The 21,282-nt window shown below is 39.6% G+C and overlaps 1 protein-coding gene across 3 annotated transcripts in view; it reads right to left on the reverse strand.

The window, feature by feature from the left end:
* The window catches only part of ESRRG (estrogen related receptor gamma), a gene marked incomplete at its 5' end in the record, with an annotated part of 369,448 nt that overhangs the window by 328,332 nt on the left and 19,834 nt on the right, over positions 1-21,282 (reverse strand). Inside the window, 2 exons of one of the 3 annotated variants that reach the window (XM_080340927.1) lie at positions 17,407-17,441; positions 17,688-17,733. The exons of 1 other annotated variant lie outside the window; for it this stretch is intronic. In XM_080340927.1, coding sequence (XP_080197053.1) covers positions 17,407-17,441; positions 17,688-17,733 — 81 coding nt within the window. The remainder of the gene's footprint in view (positions 1-17,406; positions 17,442-17,687; positions 17,734-21,282) is intronic. One more of the 3 variants, XM_080340926.1, reaches the window with a different exon arrangement.

Consider the following 21,282-nt stretch of genomic DNA (forward strand, 5'->3'; position numbering starts at 1 on the left):
TTATTCTAAAAGAAGCTTCACACTACTGCAATTATCCTGCTCCCAAAACCTGAGTTACATCATTTAGGACACTGTGCTTCGCTATTTAGGCACATCCATGCAGCTTTATTTTTTGCAACAAAGATTTTTACTGGGGGGGTGGGTGGGGAAGTTAACAGGAACAAGCTCAGAGATCACAAACAAGGCAGAACACTTAAATGTAACAGGAATAAGGAGTAGGCACTGAGGATGTCAAATATCACGTGCTGCTGAGTCTAACTGTATTTACCTGGCACGCAGGACTGCTTACCTGCATAATCCTTTCTCTGTAGCAGGTGAAGGTGAAGGTGTGGGAACTTCCTTCTCCCTTTGCTAGCAGTATTAACTGAGCAGATTATGAGGGAGATTATGGAAGGAATTTATTTCTCATCTCTGTCATCAATAAATTACTAAGGCAGCTTTCAGGACTCCCAGAGGGTGTTTTGAAACATATACTCCCCCTTGGCTAGCTGCTCTCTGGATGGCCTAGCATACATGCTACCCTCTTGCATAAGCCTTCAGTCTTTCCATAGGAGAAAGCCTGACTTTCAAAACAAATTTTACAAGTTTATCCTGTAACAGAGCCTCCTATTCTATGGTCCAAAGAAAGGCAGCACACCATTTTACAGTCCAAAAGGAAAACTCTGGGAGTAGGACTCAAACATTACCTTTCGAGAACAGGATCCTACATATGTTATTAGTACTATTACAAGTATAGAGCTTGTAGAGAGAGGCCAAAACTCCCAAATAAATGAACTAGTCATCCCCATTACAGTTTGTGCTAAACATCTGAAATAAATCAGTAATGCATACAAAACTTGCCTGACTGTATGACTGGCAATACATTTGGAAATCAGTGCAAGTTCATCAAATGTTTGGTACATCATCCAGACCAATTTGCAGGTGAAACTGAAATGGATTTAAATCCAACTCTTCCCTTCTTGTGCAAGAATTTACAGCAGTAAACATTATTTAATGTCCCTATTACAGGAGACATCGACAAATAAGAAAAAAATAACATCTGCTCAGTGACTCAGAAATTAGCAGAGCAGCCTTAGTCATTTTCACTGTCTCTCATGAGTTAAACAGACATTTTCCAACATTTCCATATATGCCTGTTCTTGCCTTCTCTGCCCAGCAAAACTACATCCGAATGTGATGGTTAATCACATTTTTGTTACATTTCAGCATTAAATGGAGAACAGTTAGATTTACAGCTGAGAAAAAGAGGAAGGAAAAAGAGAGGGAGAAAGAGAGGGAGAGACAGCGAGAAATAAAAGCTGCTGCCTACTTAGCCAAATTACTCAGAGACAGTACATCCTCATCCTCAGACACCAAATGATTTGTGAAATCTTCAGAAATGTCAATAATGTAGCTAACTGCATGGAGGGTAGTTTTAATCAGTTTAAACCAATCTGGTGTAACTACCCCCAAGAACTAAGCAATCCAACATCTCTAAGTTTATAATTTAAAAAAGCCCAATATTTCTATAAGCATCTCCAGCTTGCTTTCCCTTAAAGAACCTTGCCTTACCTTTCTAATCCTCTCTCTGGTCTTTGCCTTGGTGCAGAGAGAGATGTTGTAGAAGGCAACTGAAGGTATTTCACTGGGATATATAGGCCAAATCCTTTGTTATTACAGAAACAAAAATTCACTTGTTTTGATCTAACTATGTGTATTTAAAGAATTACCAGCAGAACATAAACTGAAGCAGAGGTCTATTTAAGGTCTGGCTGTTCCAGCTATCTTTACTGAAGCTGCCACAGATTTCAATGGGAGCATTAGAAGCTGAATGGTGAAAGGAAACTGCTCCCAGATTGGAGTTACCCCGGATTTGTGTACAAAGGAAAAGGCGCTCACTCTATGGAAGGCAGATGCAAGCTGAATTGCATATGTTAAATTAAAGACATCTGCACTTTGGCAGAATTTGGACAATGACTCACTTACATTTAATTATGTAAAAATTTTAAACGGGGCAAACTCCACTGTAGTGACTCATATTAGTGCTACCACATGATATTCTGATAACTACATCAGTATATAACTCATGTCTCTGCTGCACAGAGTTTCTACAGAGAGAATGACATATTACCTGACTCGCATTAAAAGGACTCCATGTTCCCAGCAATGACTGGTACATTAAGTAATGCTTCAGAAAGTAGCACATAGTACACCGAGTTGTGTTGGTTTTTTTTTTTCTCTTGACACAAAACTACATATCCTCTAATGACAATAATTCACTGTCATTCAAAAATCAATTTTCTGTTGTGTTTTATTTCTTTAAATTTATGGAGTTGTGGGGAAAGATTCCAGAAGTAGAAACTTACATCATTTCCTTTACTCAAGAATTACGGTGCTGCAGACCTCCTCAGGCTTCTAATCCAAGATGCTTCCACCCTGTCCTTACAGGAGTGGCAAACACACCCTCAATACCTTCAAGCACAGAACCTTCTGCCTAGCAGGTAGTTTCTCATGTTTTGCGTCACACACATTCTTAGACTTTTCCCTGTCACCTCCTGCACTTTTCAACATAGGTTTGGTTTGCTTGGGTTTGGTGTGGATTATCAGAATGAACTGATTATGCGTCTTATGTCAGACTGACAGGACTAATGACCTTGAAATGTCCGCTGTGAAGAAAAGCTATCCTGTATTATTTGCCTCAGATTTTAAGAAGTAGCAAAACACTTTATTACTTCCTTCAATGTTGTTAAGAAAAAGGGGCCTCCTTTGCTGATTTGCATCAGGTCCCTTTCCTGAGCTCTGAGAGTTGCCGCGTTTGTATCCTGGAGTTCCACTGCATTACACTCCCAGCAAACACTGGAAAAAGAGATGTCCACTACAAGGCTTTCTACACACCATTTTCAGGCTTACTGAACATGCTGACAGCACCCTTAGGTAACAATGGGATCTACAAAAGGCATTTTCATTACAAAAGGAATGTATTAATGCTACGAATATGGCCTTTGTTAATGCCACATGCTGACTATAGGTGTGGATGAGGAATATGATGAATGGGATGATGAAGAGAAAGCAATCTTAATTGTGCAATTAGTTATGTTTGTGCAATGTTTTACTTAACAATTGTAGGCCACTGGTAGACTAGTGACCCAAATTTCCAGCCTTCCAAAGGAGTTCAAACAGCTAGGAAAGCCACTGTACCTCTTGAGCAACTACTTTAGAAAGCTAATGAAAACTGTAAATGATCTCAAGTGGCCTTTGTATGGCTTAAGTGTGATGTTGGGCTTGGATACCCAAGTGCAGTGTGTGTTCTCCAGCTGAGAGTGGTAAGAAGTAGCAAGTGCAGAGGACACCCCGAGGGAACACCCCGAGCCAGAACAGTGCTAAAAGGTATGGGAGTGAAGTCTGGCCTCTGAGCAACAGAGCTGATAGGAAATTATTGAAGGTGTCGAGGCCAGTGTGTGTAATGGGCTGGATCAAAAAAGAATGAGCAAGAGGAGAGTATGTTCCTTTACTTTCTAGCATCTACCAAAGACAAACAGCATCCTGATTATTCTACACCCTCTCATTCCACCATTCACATATCTTCATTTTCAATTTAACTTTTTTTTTTTTTTTCCTAAGGGTTCAAATAAAAGTTAGATTTAAAATTGGAATCCAGATTAAAGCTCACTTGTATAAGTGTTCCTGGGGGTAGAGGTAAACTGCCCAGAATGTGACAACAACACGGATGTTGACTGATGATCTGCTCAAAATCGACACATCCAAGCACACAAGAGTTCATTTCATCTTCAATATCACCCGAGGGATCCACACCAGCCACAGCTGGTGCAGAGAGGTATAAGACTCATTGGCTCCATGATTATTCAGTTCATAGGTTAGCACTGCTGGGGAGCAGAAAAGATGCTCTCGTGCCACTCAAAGGCATTAAACTGGCACACAGCATAGTTGCCCTGGTCCTCCTCCCACAGAAGAACTTAGGTCCTTTGGAATATGCTAGCCACCAGGACAAAACTTGCCACTGATATTTGAATATTAGGCTAATGACCGTGAAGATGTGGGGGTGGGAAGTCTGGAGAAGCAAGGTTAGACCTGTGCCTAAACCTAGGATACATTTAGGTCAGACTCTCCATTGCCTTTCAAAGGTTACACTATAATGCACTAGGAATTCTGTTTTTAAATAGTCTGCTCACTCCCGCCCGCAACAAATACTTACACTTCACAATTGTATAGTGCTGCTAAGTCAAGCTGTTTAGCAAAGATATTCACTTCTGCAAAGAAACTCAGCCCCTGTGGTGCAGGAGAGCACAGCCATGTGCTGTGACCCAGCTCCCAGCCCAGGGGACGAAGAACCAAAGAACAGGGGCAGAGACCATTTTTGCTATAGCCTAGCAAAAACGTCCACCCACTTCATTTGCTTTAGTGTTTTGACAGGAAATGAGAATAGTTTTCTAAAGGTTATTTCATCCAGTGAGAGAATAAAAAGGGTATCACATGACTTTGCACCCTGGATGCTGTTTATAGAGAAGCCTTAAGTCACAGCTGGACTCCTACAAATTATTTACTATTGCAGACTGATATCGAATATACAACTTGAGGTAGAATCACAGAGAGCAGGATTGTATGTACACAGAACTAAGCTTCATATTCAGCCACATCTCTTCCAACTGACTGCAAGCATCTCTACAGTAAATATGCAGGCTCAAACACCCCTTGGAAATTCATTAGCAAGCACAGCAAACAGCAGTGCAGAAAATAGCATCATTCCATTCAGTGCAACGAGACATACCCCACTATACTGTGTGTTCAAAGAGAGAAGGGCAATCCTCTTCTAAACCCAGCTTCTCATGAACCTGAATCCAATCACGCATTCCCTTTATAACAGCCATCTCTCTTGGTGCTGCTCTACAAAATCTACATTGTATCACCACCACCTTAAAGGTCGGCTGCGGTATTTCAATAAATAGAAAAACCGCGGTTTCCTTAAACAGCTTGTATTCCTCAAACCACTTGTATTCCTCTTGCTGCAGACACTCTGGCTCTCTTCTATTGGTCTTGCTTAGCTCACTTTCATATGAATGTCAAATTTTGCATTTGCTGTGTGCTGTCATCTAGACTCCTGCTGAAAATCAGTTTGTTTTTCCCCAACTTGGTGCACCAGATTAGCATCCCTCCTCTCCCCCCTCCAGAATAGAATGTAATTAAAGATCATGGGAAAATAACACACACACACACACACACTAGTCAAAGTTAGAGAATTTCAGGTTTGGTTCTGCTTTCCAATTTTATATGCTCCACTTCACTTCTGTATATAAAGAGAAATAGAAATGGCTTTGGTCATTGGATATCTATTAACCCTTTGTGCATCAGATCCTGTGAGGCAGAGATGACAGCAAGATTCACAGCAGCTCAGGAGCAAGAGCCCATGCCTTGCAGAATTGCACCCAATTCACCAAAAATGAAGTCTTTTGCCCAAATGGTTCTCTCACCACTTACTGTGCAATGGTTATGAAACATAAGCCAGAACTGTCCCTGTGTTTGTAGTGTACAGGAAAATGTTCCATGACTGAGGTGAAATTTTTCATCTGAGAAGCCTACTACTTCAATAGCCTTGAAGAAGAGGAACCACTCGGATCTGCAAAGGCCAGTACTGGAGATGCAGTGGCACAGCTGGTTTAAAGCAGAGGTTGTTTTGTACATCCTCACCTCAGCAATAGCACCTCCATCTCAGATTTTCTGGTGGTAGGATTAAAACAATGGAGACCTTAATGTCTTTGGTTGTAGGGCTGAATATCACCAGAGAAGAAATTAACTGCTTTATTATTATTATTATTGATAATAATAATAATAATAATAACAACAACTACTATTATTATATTTTTAAAAAGCTTAAACTTCTTCTACAGTTGATAAATGTATCATCAAATTGCCATTTCTCATCACAAGAGTAAGAAAGAGGCAACTGTTGATCTCCAGTGTCTCCTGACAGGCTCTGGAGAGGAAAAACCCAGTAGGTGATCTTCCACCATGAAGGAAGGTGGCAGAGGGGAGGCAACTCAGGATTCACATCCCAAGGGGTCTTCCACGGCTAGATCATATCCCAGTTTGTCTCCTTTTCTAAAAGGAGACGGGAGATAGCAGAGGTCACTGAGAAAGATGTTCATACCACATCGTTTGACACACAGCATCACATGGACAGAATCTATGACTTGCCCAACGTGTACAGCTTTGTCTGTGGTGAATTCTAGGAAATAAACACGGAAACTGTGACACTTATTTAACTACAAAATTCCTCCCTCTCCCTCAGATTGGGAAGAAAGTAGATGTTCACCTTTACTGATGCTCCACTGTAATTACTTTTTATGACAATTCTTGTCCATTAGTTAGAGGATCACAACAGAATAAATAGAAAAATGAGCTCAAGCCTGAGTATTCTGCATTGTAATCTAAATTAAACTGGTATTACAAATTTGTTTACTAATCTCAGTTGAGCTACATAGTTTTGAAAGTTACTTGCTGAACGTAAACATGTCTCCTGATGCTACATTACCCACTATATGCAGTAAAATATATTCTAATGTAATACAATAAAACTGAAAAACCAATAAATGTTCCTATTTATTGAGAAATTGGACAAAAAATAGCTTATTGTCAGTTTTTAAAGATTGAAAATCAATAGATGATGAAAGGTTGTATTTTTTGTTACTATTAGACTGTTGACTCTAGCAATAAGTGAGATATGGATTACAACTGGGGGAGTAAAGAACTTGTGAGATAAACAATTTGTAGTATCTTGGGTCTTTTAGAAACTTAATTCCCAGTATTTGTGCAGCGGCGGCCATCTTGGCACCACTGTTAATGGGCCTGGAGAGCATAGCTTCTCCATTTTGTTGACAAAGCCAGCTTTAAGTATCTTCCTGTCTTTATGAGCATTTCTAAATTAAGGGGGCTCTTAATCAGACTTGCATCTGCTAAGGATCACAAGTAAAGGAGATTCAGCTTTCACATACATTTGCAACCAAGCAAAAAAAGAAAAATCCCTGAACAATATAATGAAACTCCAGCTATTGCAGTCTCACTGCCTCTCATGTGCCTGGATTGAGTCCACCCAGCTGAGCTCCAGAGCGGTTCCCCAGGTCTGGCCTCAAAACCCTGTGCAGTCCTCACATAACAACGAACAGCCCAACGCCAGATGGAAATGAAGTTAAATCAGATGTCCGGTTTGCAAAGACCTTTAGCTCTCACACATTTCTGAGCTTGCCATCCTTCCTCACACCTGTAAGGTTTTGAAACATCTGGGCCCTTGAGTGCAGAGGTCCCATTCGAGACCCCCATCTAAATGTGGCTGAGTTTTAGCCTAAGATATGGACAGAGAAAGATTTGCAAAACACAGATTTTAAGCACCTGTTTTCCCAGTAGAATTTATGCACGGGAGTCAGTTTAAAACCTGAATTTCTGTATTCATTAAGCAAAAAGCACACAACCATGCAGAGGCTGGGAAGGCATTCTTGCCTCACAGTGCAAACATATTAAAATGGAATACTAAAAAACAAAAAGTGCAGTGATTAAGAACACTGAGTTAAACATAAAATATTGCATCCAGAGTCCTTAAATAGTGGTCTATGTCAACATTTCTGCAAGTGAACTACTAGGTACGACCATTACATATAAACCCAAATATAGATGTTCTATCCTGACTATATTTCTAAACTCTGGAACAGAATTTGAAAGGATGCCAATTAGAATAGGGAGTTAGGGCTGTTTTTAGGATTTATAGTATCTTCGTACATTTCATAATCATACAGCAGCTCAAATGTTGCTAGATGGGGGTGACGCAGTAAAAGCCTATACTGCCTTCAGACACACAAATGCACTTCCCTGTAAAAGCCGACAGTGACCACTGGACTCCGATGAGACAGAGAACTAGTAAAACCAACTGATGTGCTTGTGCAGGACTTGATTTTACAAGTGCACAGAGGTGTGCAGTTGTAACTCTGCAGAGGAAAAAAACAACAGTCCCAAGACCTTGAATGAGCTGACAGTGCACAGAAACGGCCGCCCTGCCGAGGACCCTAGTCCAGCATTTCCATAATGTAAAACTTTTGCTTCAAACTGAGGAAAACACAGAGATCAGAGATTTTCAAAACCTGGTTTCTTCAGTTTTCCCATGTAGAAAACTACCTATTTGTTAAAAGGGGGCTGTTACGACTTCTGCATAATTACATTTAAAAAAAAAAAATAATAATTAAAAAAAATCATGTTGTTCCTTTAAGCTTTTGCTTAAGTATACCATGGAAAATAACTTTGATGAAATAATTTGCCCAGAGCACTGCTTGTCTGGAAGATTTCTATAATTTAACTGCATTTCTGTAAATAATTCGGTGATAGACAGGCCATCAGCATAATTTGGTGCTAGATCCATGCAATGTTAAGGAAATGGCCACCAGGCCAAAACTTAAATCTCAACTGCATCCTAGTACATACAATGCACACTAAAAGCCAGCCCAAATCTATTCTTTTTTTTTTTTTTTTTTAAATCTGCTCATTCAGTTTAAAGGAAGACAGTGAATTTTGCTTTGGGAATGAACACAAAGAAATGTCATGCTTCCTCTCGGTGAGGAAAAGAACACCCACATACAATTAACCCTGTACACCTCCAGAAAGATGTACAGTATTTTTGCATAATAACATCCCAAACTACTGCCACAGCATAATTATACAGCATAGCATTTTGTACTGCCACTGAACTAACTGTAACTTTCACAAAAGTCTCTCAGTTCTCCTGTGTTGTTACTCTGTAAAATAGAAAAGCTATTGCACTGATTTTTAGTCAAGCCTTAACTGAGACTGCAAGATAAGAGGTACAAAATTGTATGCATGGTACATTGCACCTTTAATCATCTACCTACTTGAAATACTCAAGCAAGTAGTTAGGCATTTAAATGTTCCAACTATGGACTTAAAATAAATGGGCTTTGTAGTACATGACTCTGTCCACATTATTTGAAAACTGCATTCATGTCCCCCCTCAATCTAAGTATCACTTCAGCCACAGGCAGATCAGAAAACTCAAAAGTCAGTAGCAGAGCCAAGACCAGGCCTACGATTTAGTATTTTAGTTGAAAAAAGTGGAGAAGTAATGACTGCGGGACACTTCCCCTTCATGCTTCACATCTAAACAATCATTTTCCCGTCAGAAATGTCCACAATCAACATTTCCTTCCTGCATCATCAGATTGTAAATCAGGATAGGTTCAGTCTAGCTGCTGGAAGCCTGCTATGAGTTTTACCAAATGAGAAGGAAATAGCAGGGAAAGTAATACACAAAACAAGGCAACAAAGCCATCACTTTTGGCTCTACTGAAAAAAGGCCTCAAGAAGCAGACACATTTATGCTTCTTTTTCAACTGAAAAATGGAGAAGGAGGTGAAGTAGATGGGTTAAAAGCCAACAAAATTACTAGGAAAAAACCTAACCAGGTATTGTTGCAAGAACCTCTAGATAAGCATCTTAAATCAGGGTAAATTACACACCTCATGCTGGTGACTCGGTCATGGGAAATTATGAAGCTACGTGATGTCTCATTTGTTGTGCTGAAAACAAATGTAAATAAATTACTGAGAGAATCTCATTTACATTTAGAAATTCATCCCGATGCATGACATGACTGCTGATGTTTTTTTAAATGACACTTTGAGAAGAAGTGCCACTATTAAAAACAGATCATAGCCACCTTAGTGAGAGCCTGTGCACGCGTGCGTGCATATGTGCATGAGTGTGTAAAGGCAGATGTTCTAGAGAGATCTTTCGGATCACTGGGAAAAAGGATTTCTTTTACTGTTTCAGAACCAAAATGGTGATGTCAGAAGACAAACCCATCAATCTGTATTCTTCTGTGTATTTTTCCCCCTCCAGAGTGGGAAACAGAAAGACAACGTTATGGATTGGCTGCTACCAGTACAACAGAAAGTGCAAATACTAAAATTGTAGGAACAGAAAATAGTGTGGCACATCTCTCCATCATCAAATGTAATAAAACTTCCCCTTAAATACACATACAAAAAGCCTTTCGCTAAGCTTTTATCTCTCCCCTCCAAGTCTCACGTTTTAAGCTGTCACCGAAACAATTGAGAAGGATATCCAGGAAGCCATAAGATGGAGAGCAAGTTGAACCGTGGTTAGCTAAGCAGCATACATTCAGGCAAATATCCAAATGCTTTAGGAGCTGTCATTCTCCATCCCGCGTGGGAAGGCTGTGAAGAGATGGACTTGTTCGTATCATGATTGCTCTTATTATTACAGCAGTGAAAACACTGCATACTAATGGGTGTGTTTTCAGAAAGATGACTGTTAGATGGCTTTTTAGACTCTGTGCCTGGCTGTCTGGGCTTCGGCATCCAATACTGCCTCTCTCTTTCTTTGCTTCCCAAACAGAACTCTAAACAAAAAAAAAGTTCGTAACATGAGGGTGAAATAAAACATACCAAATGGGGACATGACAGCATTCTACAACCCCACATACGGCAGCATATTTACATAAGCCTGCATAGGTCAGAGAGTTTATTTGTTAAGGGACAAATAAGCAGGCCATGAAATAATTATTTTTCATTGTGCCCTGCCAAACCTATCCAGCCAAAGGCTAAATTGGGCTGCTATTGTGATTATTTGAACTGCGGAGCCAAAAGTCTTCACTGCAAAGCATCCCAGCTGTCCTAAATTTTATTCTGATGGCCAGTTTTCACGCTAGCTTGAAACTTGCCAAAAATGCTCCACAAAATAGGCAGGCGGAAGGCTTGCTTTATCCAGACCTACATCAATTACCGATTTAGAGCTGTTCTGAGAACTTGATTATTAACAAATCACTTCCCGAAATTGTTATAACAAGATTCACATATGCAAATGGCAAGCTGCTCATATGTACACAGCTAGCAAAAGAAATGCATACAAAGGTTCCCAGATTTATTTATGGCTATTTCGTATTGTGCTTTACTGCAAATCAGCCACTAAAATAGTAAAACAAAGGGGAGAGCTCTGATCACAGCAGCACAGCTTTGACATACGGTGACATCGGAACACCCAGGCCATAACTGCTCAATGTGCTTCTGCCTTCACCCACCTGCTGTGGAAAAGGATCTACCAGAGTCTTCTGGCATCAGAGGAAGCAAAACCACCACAGTAATTCCCAAGCTGCAAATTTGGTCAGCACACCAAGGAGAACAGCTCAGATCACCGCCTTGGGAGGATATTTCATACTTTAAACAATATTGACGGTGGAGGAGGGGGAACAATAAATGTAATTTTTTAAAAACCTCATGCTTCAAAGCTTAAATTAATCCCTAATAATGAAAGATTAGGATGAGACTGTGTAGAGAGAAGATTACTCCATTTCTGCCCATTGTGAGGCTCTTATAACTTTCCTTGAAGTGCCTGGGGTTGATCACTGCTAGAAACAGGCAGCTAGAAGGATCTCAGGAGCAATGCTTTTCATAGTTTCTACTTTTCTGTTTAAATAACTAAGACACAAATGAAAGACAATGAGCCTAATTGTTTTGAAGGCAGCAGACTTTTAAATAAGTGAAATACCCGTGATTTGGTAACGGGCTGTATGTACCACAACCCCGATGAGACAAGTGCACCTCACCACAGCTGCCCTCCTTCTCCTCCGCACGTCCTATTATTTTTTATCCTGTTTGTAATTTCACTGTAATATCCTCAGGGCAGCAACCACTCCACATTTACACATGAATTAGAACAACACCTCGCACAATGGCATACCAGTCCTGATTGGACCTGGACTGCTCCTGGGAATGCTGCTGGGAATGCTACTATAAAAAGAGCTCATAAATGTATAGAGTACAGCACAGTAACACACACACATACCTTTTCTCACAGTTAACATCACTGGCATGTTAACTCTTTGTTTTCCCAATAAAACTGCAGACAGTTTAACTTATTTCTAAGCTCCAAGATGGCTGCAGGATGTGTAGCTCCAGCACACCTTCACCAGCACACCCTGTGAAGTTAGGCCTTTACTACAAATGTCTGTATTTACTATTTAATAAAGTGACAGAAATGTTATGGAGTCTCATTAGAGAGCCTTATAAGGTTGAATCTTGCTTAGGATTTGGACACAAACTACATGATCCAACTGCAAGCTGGGGACATTAGGGCTGAGGAACCAAAGGAACCCACATGAGTGTCAACCACATCATCTCTGTGCACCTGTTACGGGCCTCCTGCGTCTTAATCCGATTAGCCCAAATTCCCCTCTAATTTCCTTCCTTCCTCTGGTGATGCTTTTGACCTTTGAGCTAATATTTTAATATATTCTAGAATTCAAACTTTTGCATATAATAAACTAGTTATTTTCTGGTACTTCTGATAATAACAACTCCAGTACACAATTTTAACTTAGTCTGGTATTCAGTTATTTTATTTCTAACTGAAAATATAACAAATAAAAAGATTTTTCTAATTTTTCCTAGCAATTCTGACACGTTAATTATTTCGTATGACTTTTTTTTCCTGAAAAACTACAAATGGCCAACGTTGTTTATGAAGAGCAAAAAGAAAAGAGCAGGTGCAGGTAAGATGGCAAATCAACAAATTACTTGAGTACATGCATAAATTCTGGCACCTGAGCCCTCTTTAAGGTCAAGTTCCATGTTGTAGTCACTCATTCCAACATTTAAAATCTAGAAAAAATGGAAGAAGTAACCAAACTGTAAAATCCATCAAAAATAGTTAGAATAAAACAGCCACTTTTCCAGGTCTGTATTATATGTTTGTATGGCATCATATTTTCACCTTAAAAGTCTCCCATATCAACTACAGTTGTTTGCAGTCTGATCTTAATCTGCCTCTCTCCGAAAAAAAGTACAAATGACTCTTTATTGACTACCAGTTGATGGGCGTCTAAAAACTGTACAAGAGTCTAAAAACTCTACACAACCAAGTTCTGTGTAAAAAGAAATCATGATCTTGGATTTTATCTGGCTCCTGATGAATTGGTAGCATTACATGGCCTTCATGTGCTTTTCCATATAACCTTACACTCAATACAAGTTTTGACCATGACATAAATACGGAGAGTTTCTATCTCGCAGAAGAGTGGTCCTCCTTGTTAGACATTCTCAGTCGGAGCACTTCAGCTTCTCCATTAACTTCCCGCAACTTGTGACTTAATTCTCATTTCTTCTGCCCAGCGCACCCAAGGCTCTAACCAAAGCAAACTCTACCCAATTGTCATACTTTTACTCTGGAGGGAAGACCATTCAGGAGTCATCTTACTTTTACAAAGACAGTAAGAGACTGTGGTCTATATGGAATAGGCTATTGACAACCCTGCACACAGAGTCAGATATGTGACTAAGTCCAAGGAAATCCTATTAGGGAACAATACAAATGACAAAGCTTAAAGAATACAGTTAGCTTCCAATTAAACAGCCCATAAATCTGTTCACAACTTGCAGAATTTATCACCAGAACAGGAATCTCAAAACCTTTCACAGAGGCTCATTTTAACAGACCTGTTGTCCACTGAACCAACAACTCTGTTGCTTACAGATAAAATTTTTCACCAACTTAAGTACTATTAAAAGATGATTATGCACTGAGCTTTCCTGAAATTGTATAACATTTGCATGGTATAACACATACTCTTACTCGTTCACTGCAGTCTGATTCAAAGTGCTATAAATATGTTTGCCCTTTCTGCTAAGCCTGCCTAAGGGATTAGCAACCCCCCAAAAGTTCAGTTGAATATTAACTGCATTAACTTTGCAGACTGTAACATACTGTTACACTCAAACAGCCTACAGTGCAGTATGGATGACTTGCTTAATAAAAAAACGTTTTCATGCAAAGCCCTATTGCTAAAACAAAAAAAAGAATTTGCTCTGTCAAAGGGGGTGACCTCTTCTATTTAACTTTGTAAAACAAACAAATAAAAGGGAGATTTTTACAAGGATGTCCAGAGAAACGCTTATTTTGTCTGTCAAACCAGATGGACTTGCCTTGGCAACACAGCACCAGCTTCGCTCTACATTAGAAATTAAATCAGTTCACCATGAAAAAACCCTGTGAAATACAGTAGCAATGTCATTACTGCAGTAGTGTGAAGTTAAAAACTAGAAAAGTAATATGACTGTTTTCTTACTTATTTTGTTAAGTAAGTGGTGCTTTGCCTGCCAACTCCCATAAAAGCCACATGTGCTGAAAGACTTTCCAGCACAAAGTTATACAGCAGTGAAGACAAGTAAAAGGAACAGGAAATATTTAAAAGTTGGAAGAGTTGACAGGAGTGTAAAAGGGAGCTGACTTGGTAGCTAATGCTAAAAGTCAAGGAAGAGCAGGTTCTTAAACCTCCTAAGTAAAAAGCTCCCAGGCAGAGGGTAATTGGCAGTATCTGATCAAAAGATGAAGAAAAGGAAGGAGAAAGAGGAAAATGAGAATGGCTGGGACAAGTTTCTGAAGGTTACGAGGTATAAAGTTGGACCAGTAAAGTTGTCTGAAGTAAAGATTAAAAAACTCTCCTTCATTATAATCACAGTAATACAAAAATGTAGAACATGTCTACAGTCTGCTGCAAATAGCAATGGCATAATACATTTTCTTTGCTTTTATAAAAATAAAAAGATGAAACAAACCTCTATGTTACTGTGGGGACACACAACAACCCTCAAAAACGCCTTGACACCAAACACCACGATGAAACCTTCCTCCTTGAGTCTTCAAGGATCATGTACTTATCAATTTGTAAAAATGCACTCTCCCATGCAAAAGTCTTGGGTGTGATGAGAAACTAAGTCAAAACTTTATGAATTAGAAACCGTATTTCTCCATAATGCTGCACAGTTACTTCTGGCATTCACCGTCACCATTATGTTATCTAGAAATGGAGAACAACAATAGACACTGGTAATTATGCAAGAACTTAAACTGCAGAGAGCCTCAGACCACGCCATTAAACTGGAATTAAAGCTTTACAGAAAAAGAGAAACGTTGCACTGGCTGCAATCACCTCCCTCCCTTACACAGACACACACACACTGCACACCTGCTACCCACCGGCCAGATGGGACTGAATTCTCCTGAATCAGATCTTGGATTTTTAAGCTCAGCTTGAGTTCAATTGGATTTCAAGACATGCAAATATATTACCATTTCGCTTTTAAAAAAATTACACCAGTGTCCAGGAACTCCTAGTTTCTATGTTGTTTGCACAATCAGATATATATTAAAGTTGGATTATCACCCCAAATATACCAATACAAATAAATAAAATGCAACTTTGCAACAACATTTAATTTAATTACATATGCTCACTTAATGCATTGAAAACAGAAACAAGCTGATTTTATAACATCAGCATGTTAAGCAAGATTGGGAATTTAGCTAATCCATAGTGATCGGTAGTGTTTTTTTAAAAGTCCATAAAGGCAATTTAGCAGCCCAAACTCACTTAAACCTTGTAGGAACTGGCCCTTAATGCACAGGTATCATAAAATATTAACACATGTTAAGAAAAAGCTGGGAAGCATTATATTCCTAGAGAATTTGCTAAGCTTGCATAATGTAACATTTATCATCAATAAAGTTTCTTCAGCGAAGAGATCTCTAGCCTGCTCTTCAGAACGAAGCCTCTCTCTTGTGCTCTACTCCAGCCGCACAGCTCCACCAAGTCCCTGTACTTCAGTGGGCTGCTCACAAATGCTGAAGTTGCATTTTTAATTGAGACTGGTCTCCAAACAAGTCTTTCTCCACCTTTTCCGTTGGTCCTGAAACCAATTTCAGACTTGCAGGGGGTTAACAAGTCATCGGCCAACAGCAAGACGTTCTCCGCAAGGACCGCGGGCATCTGGAAGCTGCTGCCGGTGGTGTTCCGCCAGAGCCGCGTCTGGCAAGCGCCGAGGTGCAGAAACGCGAGTCCTGCTTGCTTGGCCAGCCTTGGACTGACCTTTAGTCGTAACGGGGAACAGGAGTTTCGTTAGTGAACACAGAGTTCTGGTCTACACATTTTTTAAATTGATTGTTTTATTGATGTAAAGTGCCCAGGTGCCCTCATGACAGTCACTAATATAGATTTTGAAAATAAAATTAATTAAGGGCCAGTCTGGACCACCTTTACTGTCACCAAGTAGTACCCTTTTCTACAAGTAACAACGCTGTCAACCCACAGGCACAAGTATAGTGTTCATAGAGTATTTCATTACATCTCAAAACACTTGACTATGGAGGTCAAGATCACCGTCACCTATCTACACACGCACACGTGCGCGCACACACACACTCACTCTTCTCTCCTACCTTCCAAAAAGGGAAATGAAGCACAGAAACCTTAACTGACAAAAGTCCGTGCCGAAGTGCCAGCTGTGTCACACCGAGCTCTGTCCCCCCTGGACCGCGGCACGAGCCTGAGTGGGAGCGGAGCAGCCTGGCACACAGGCTAATCTGAATTACGCTCCTCCAGCCCTTGAAATGGTTCCTCATTAGCTACGGGTTAATGGAGTCCCAATGAGTAGTGTTATTTTCATCCCCTGCCTACTGAACACAAAATTCATTTGCAAATATCCTGTAAAATACTGCAAAGCAAGCCAAAGAGATATGACAACATAAGAGGCATACTATTTATGGAATGCACTTACCGTCATTTAGAAAAGGAAGCTGACATGAGCAACAGCCTAAATTTAGCAACACATTTAGTTTTTATTCACTAGTCACAATGACAACATTTTAGAAGGCTACTGCACACCTTGTGCGCCAAAAGGTTCCACTGAAATCAAGACAGACTTTGATCTGAAAGGAATTCGAGATCAGCTCCTTAATGAATACAACACTGAGTTAAATTAAGGCAATCACCATCTTGACTTTCTATTCCAAGTAGATATAAAATTACATTGATTGCAGGAAATGGTGGCATTCAAACAATATTGCAATGGCCAAAGCCTGAAAGCTAAATTCATTGTCGAGCTAAACTAGGCTTTCAGAGGGCACCATTTGATTTGAGGGAAAAAAAGCATCTACAAACCACATATTTTCAATTAATAGCTTAAAAGGCACAGAGTAAGAAAGCAAAAACACTGGTAAATATGCCACATGCCATATGCCACTCAAATAAACACAGTCCCTGCATGTAGATGTAGATATTGTGTATATATATATATATGCACACATGGATGGGTACAAATGTGGGTTTGTGTTTGGTTTTGTTATTCTTGTTGTTTTTTTATTTGCTTGTTTTGGTTTTAAGGCAGGCTACTACAAAGGCCAAATTGGAGATCCAGAAAGACACAATGTATTTAAGAACATCCTGAGAATGCTCTTTTATCCATGTTATCTTTAATTCAAAAGTTATTTCAAATCAGCAGCGTGCAAGGTTAAACCTAGTTCTCTTGAAAACTCAGAAAAAGAATTCATTTGAACCCTTACCTTTGGCACCTTAAAGACTTTTGGCCATGACTTACCTGCATAAATAGAAAGAACTAATTTACTACAGAAATGCCCATGGGCAAACATGTTCTGGCTAATGAAGTGTTCAGCTTTTGCATGATTAACCAGCTGGTGGGGGTGGTGTAAAAATCACAGGGCATAAAATAATAAGAAAAATTGATTAGCAGCTCTCTTTCAAAGCACTCTATGAAAAAATACCCTTATTTTTTCTCAGCAGTTTGGAAAGGGACTGTTCAGAAAGAAAGACTGGAATGACTTACCAAGGAGCCAGGCAGAGACTGCACCAGGCACTCACTTCTCCAAGACCTGCATCGCAGAGAGGTTCAAGTGAAAAGTGAGATACCAACCAGCACCATGGCTGGATTACTTATACAACAGGTCCTGCCACGCTAGTCGTAAAGGTAATTTTCTACTATATTGCGAAAGACATTATATAAAATTTAAAACTATGACTACGCTTTGAGTCAGTTCAGTGTTTTCCCCAGTGCTCTACTCTTGAGCACCTTAGCTGGCTACAGCTACTCCCATGAGCAAACTTACGAAGTCGCTCCATATGAGCCAAGAGGTGCATATGCTACTTGGAAATAATGCACACATTTAGGTGATGCTATGCTTTGCACTCACTAGGGCCAAAAATCCCTTTGCCCTTTCCATCCTGTACAAGGCGTTTTTTTACAAGCTCACATGCTCTGCCCTCAAAATAGGACCTAATTAGTGTACAAATACTTGGCAGACAGGTCACAAAAATAAATTTATCATTAACCGTCCCCTAAACCAAGGCAGGTTATCCTGAAGTAGTTTCATTCCACACACATTTGCTCTGGGTCCCTTCAGTTGGGTTACAACTTTAAGAAGGAAAAACACATTTTTATGGTACAGGATTACTTCAGAAATATAAAGCAGCTGCTCATATAAAGCATATGCACTGGTAATAAGAAGCCACAAAAATCTGAGCTACAGATAATTTGCAATAGGCCACAGGAATAATCACAATTCTCTTTACCTTCATTCCTTCTATGAAAAACGCATGTTTTACACCTATTTATGGGCTTTTAAAAACTTGTTTATAGCTATGTACTATGGGAGAAGTGGGCAAAGGATCTGCAAGGATGTACCATGTGTTCAAGACCTGGGGATGTAGCCCATAAATTCAATGCTGAGACTTCATAGATTGGGCACCTACAGTCGCTGCCACGGGCAATATGCAAGCCATCACCTTACACCTGTGGCTGATGTCTAACCACAATCAGATATTGCCTCCCAGAACTTCCATTCTTATGGTATATGGTACACCTTCGTATGCCCAGCTACCTGGATATGAATTCAGTTCTTAAATCATGCTGGTATACTGTGCATGCTGTGGCTCAAACTATTCAATCATACCATGGAATTATTTGCAAGGAGTAACAATTTTACCTGAAGTGAGAGTTACTGTGAGAAGAACCAAAGCAGAACAATGAAGCCATTTTTCCTTCTTTCCACAACTTCTCCATTTATCTTAATTACCATTTTCTGAAGACGACAATATTCCTTTAAATGCACCAAAAGAGAGATTTTTCCATGCTGTTTCCCTACAGAAGCCAGGCAGATTATTTGGAGAATGGATTGCTTCATGCATACACCACACACTCCACCCAAAGCTTCACACCAAAGAGCCAGTGAGGCTTACTCTGATTAGGTAACTCTAGAAATATTCCACAGAGGTCACAAATATTCCATAGAGGTCTTCCATCTGAAAAAACTTGTCACTAACTTCACAGTCAATTGAGACTTCTGACATCAAAGAGGCTTTTGCATGTTTTTGAGGTATTGCTGGATAGGTGGACCTTCCTACACTTGCACAGTTGTTGCTTTTGAGCCTCTCCCAACCTTTTTGGAAACATTTCTACATATTAACACTTGGGGAAGTCGGCATAAAGCTGACAAAAGCAAACAAAAATAGAGGAAAACTGAAAGCATTGGCATGAAGCGACATTTCCCCAGCACATCAGTTGGCAAAGTGCTTTCTCCAGATAGAATTCACAATAAAACAGAAGTTTCTAGTTAAGCAAGAAATGGTATTAAATTCCACTTTAGTCTAATTTCTATGGTCATATCTGAATCATGAGCAATTTCTAAAATGTCAGATATTTCTAACTCTGATCAACTGGGACCCTGACAACACTGGAGCTTGTAAACTGTGCTTGAAGCTGTTTTCAAAGATGGTAACAGCCTAATGTGTTTACAACTTAGTTTATGAATTGCAGCCATACTTTCTAAGAAATTACGTTGTGGATTGTCTAAATAACACCATCATTTTGGTTAGCCTACTTGTTTAAAAAAATAACTTAAAAAAAAAAAAGTCTGTTTGCCATAGAAAGTGAATGCTTGTTAAAATCTAAAATCATATTGCCTTAAAGGAATTCAGAAATACAGCTATGAGGCACAGCTGTTTTACACATGGAAAAAACAAATTCTTCAGACCTGTACACTGTACTTCAAAAGCTTTATTTAATTATCTGTTTGTTTACTTACAAGCAATTGCTTTGGAAGAGTCCCCCAGTGAGTATATGCTGTGTACTCTGCAGAGGGGTCAAGCACAAGTTACAGCCTGCAGACTGCAGGTTTAACTTCAAAGAACATGCATACACAATGGTATTTAGGTGCCTAATTCCACTTACATCAACTCTCGGTGAAATTGATAGAGAGTAAGTACCTCTGAGGACATGATCCTTTGACATTAACACAGATTCCTCATCTGGATCCAGGTCCGTGTTTTTTTGGAAAACAAAGCAGCAGAAAACGAAAACCATTTTGCTCCGTGGCCTCCTTATCCTCTCCTGTTTTGGAGTTTCTAAGGTTGGCCATGGTTCCCAGTAGAGGACACAACAGCCAAACAGGCTGGTCTAATTAACCAGAGTCTTTTGTCCTAATTAGTAACAACAAGAGCATAAAGCAATCAATAGGACACCTTATGCCACTACCACTTAAGTCCACTTTGACTACCTCTGCTTCAACCGTACCCTTGAAGCATATTTGGATGGTTCTTCCTGCCACTCTCCCATGCATTATCAATTTTTAGCAAGGATAATCTTTCCTATTATACTAGAAATTGGTAAGAAATATTGTTGACTTACATGACACAGCTAAAAATCAGGTGTAAAGAGCATATCGAGGAGCCAAAGGGTTTTTTTTCAATAAAGTACTTTTATTATCTCTACTGTGATTATATACTTGACCAATGAGTAACATATTATGATATTCATGTTATTGCAAACAAGTTGCATACAGACTTGTGTAACATGCGTCCCACCCAAGCTCGAGGGGAACCATGCTCTGTTGCTTCACTGTACATTCAGCTACTTAGAAAAGACAATGATTTATTCTAAAGTCCTTTTAAACTCTTTCTGAATAAATTCTGAAAGACAGCTGGCAAGAAAGAAGTATGTTCAAAGAGATAAATACAGAAAACCTGTAAACCATCTTCTTCAAGATAGAGACCAAACTGCTAAAATTAGTTCCTGGAATTTCTCCTTTGGGTGCCAGTTTGAGTTTTGTTCCAAATGACCACTAACAATCCTTCTGACTTTGAAATAATCCACAGCTACTCAATAAGACCTATTTGCTGATTAGGTGTATGCAATCTTCCTCTGCATATTTGTAATCTTATTTTAAAAACGCATTTTTGTTGCAGTGTCCTGAAACTAACCGTGCAAACACAAAAGAACTCAGATGCCCTCTCGACCCCCACTGGAAGTGACAAGCAAGTCCTTCTAAAATTGCAGACACACGCTGTCAAGTGCAGGTGTTTGTAAACAAGTTTGGAAATGTTTCTAATTATAAACCCTAAGAGTTAAAATTAGAAGTCCAATCCGC

This window comes from Nesoenas mayeri (genome assembly GCF_963082525.1).
Source record: "Nesoenas mayeri genome assembly, chromosome: 3".
Classification (NCBI taxonomy): domain Eukaryota; kingdom Metazoa; phylum Chordata; class Aves; order Columbiformes; family Columbidae; genus Nesoenas; species Nesoenas mayeri.